The sequence below is a fragment of the Olea europaea genome, unplaced genomic scaffold, assembly GCF_002742605.1.
Source record: "Olea europaea var. sylvestris unplaced genomic scaffold, O_europaea_v1 scaffold1279, whole genome shotgun sequence".
Taxonomy (NCBI): Eukaryota; Viridiplantae; Streptophyta; class Magnoliopsida; order Lamiales; family Oleaceae; genus Olea; species Olea europaea.
This window is the reverse complement of record NW_019230245.1, coordinates 133,813-135,103: the sequence shown is the minus strand read 5'-3', so window position 1 is coordinate 135,103 and position 1,291 is coordinate 133,813. Positions and strand designations below refer to the sequence as shown.

The following is a 1,291-nucleotide window of genomic DNA, read 5'->3' as shown; positions in this document are numbered from 1 at the left end:
GATTTTACAGGAATCGTAAACTCATAAAAATCATAAGCATTGGGAAGAGAAATAATATGTTTCTTTCTATTCCAAAAAGCATGAGGAATAGTAGTGCATATTTCATTTTCAATTTGTTTTTGAAAGCTTGAAATTATTTTCTTTTATTGAAGAATTTTGTAATCGTTCCTTAATTTTTTGAAATTTAATTTCTTTTTTTTTTAAGAAATTGAATATGATTTTTCTTGAAATTAATATTGTTAACTATCTTTGACATAGAGGCTTCTTTTAAAGAATTAACATCTTTATAAGAAGGAAGATTTATAACTTTAAAACATAATTTTTAGCCAAATATTGTAGTTTTTAATCATTTTGAGTTTGCTTGAAAATGATATATTTGAAGAATAAAATGAGTATCAAGAATAACTTCTTGATCCAAATCTTTAACTAAATAAAAAATATTTTTGAAACAAATATTAGGTAAACATGTAATTTTGAAAAGTTTATAATGAATATTAAGCTTTTTACCGGTAGCACCATAAAGACACTCAATAGTTTTTTCAAAATATTTCGTATGGATTAACCATTCTCGAATGCAATTTGATTAGCTTCTAAATCAATTCAAATTATGGAGGTGAATTTGAATTCTTTATTGACAACAATCGTCATGGTACAATACCATATCTGAAGTTGAATATGATTGATATCATTGATCTTTTCTTCTTCAAGTTAATGAGTAGATTGAGAAGTATCATCTTCTAAAGAAGAGGAGGAAGATTTCTCATGATTTGGAATTTATTCTTGCTCTAAATTTTTAGCTTTCAAGAATATAGCTTCCATTTGAACCTCTGATTTTCGAAAATAGAAATTTGAAATTTGAGATTTCATCCCATTGACTTCTGATCTTAGGTCAAAACTAGAAGCCCTTGAAGTATTGGATTCAGTATTAAACCGATTTAATATATTCTTTATATTAATGGCGTTACAACAAATTTTGAAGGTAGAAGAGAAGAATTTTTCTCTAGTTGGATTTTCAATCTTCTCAACTATTTCTTCAATAGGCTCTTCTTCTGTTGTAAGAACATATATGGTTTTCCAACCACAAACTTCTTTACTTTAACTTGAAGTAGAGAAAGATTTTGAACTTGTTTCAACATCAGAATCTTCTTTCACTTTTATAGTCAGATTCTTCATCTGAGCTTGAATTAAATAAATTGAGAAGTTCAAATTTAACATCTTCATTTAACTGAAGATTATTAATATTCCCCTTCATAGGACACTTATTGGAACAATGACAAGTTTGCTATATGTG

General features: G+C 26.5%; 1 protein-coding gene across 1 annotated transcript in view; it reads left to right on the top strand.

Moving 5' to 3' along the window:
- The first annotated feature begins 955 nt into the window (after nt 1-955).
- Nucleotides 956-1,291, top strand: part of LOC111374698 — a 5,540-nt gene continuing 5,204 nt past the window's right edge. The window contains exon 1 of the mRNA XM_022997405.1: nt 956-1,054. Coding sequence (XP_022853173.1) covers nt 956-1,054 — 99 coding nt within the window. The remainder of the gene's footprint in view (nt 1,055-1,291) is intronic.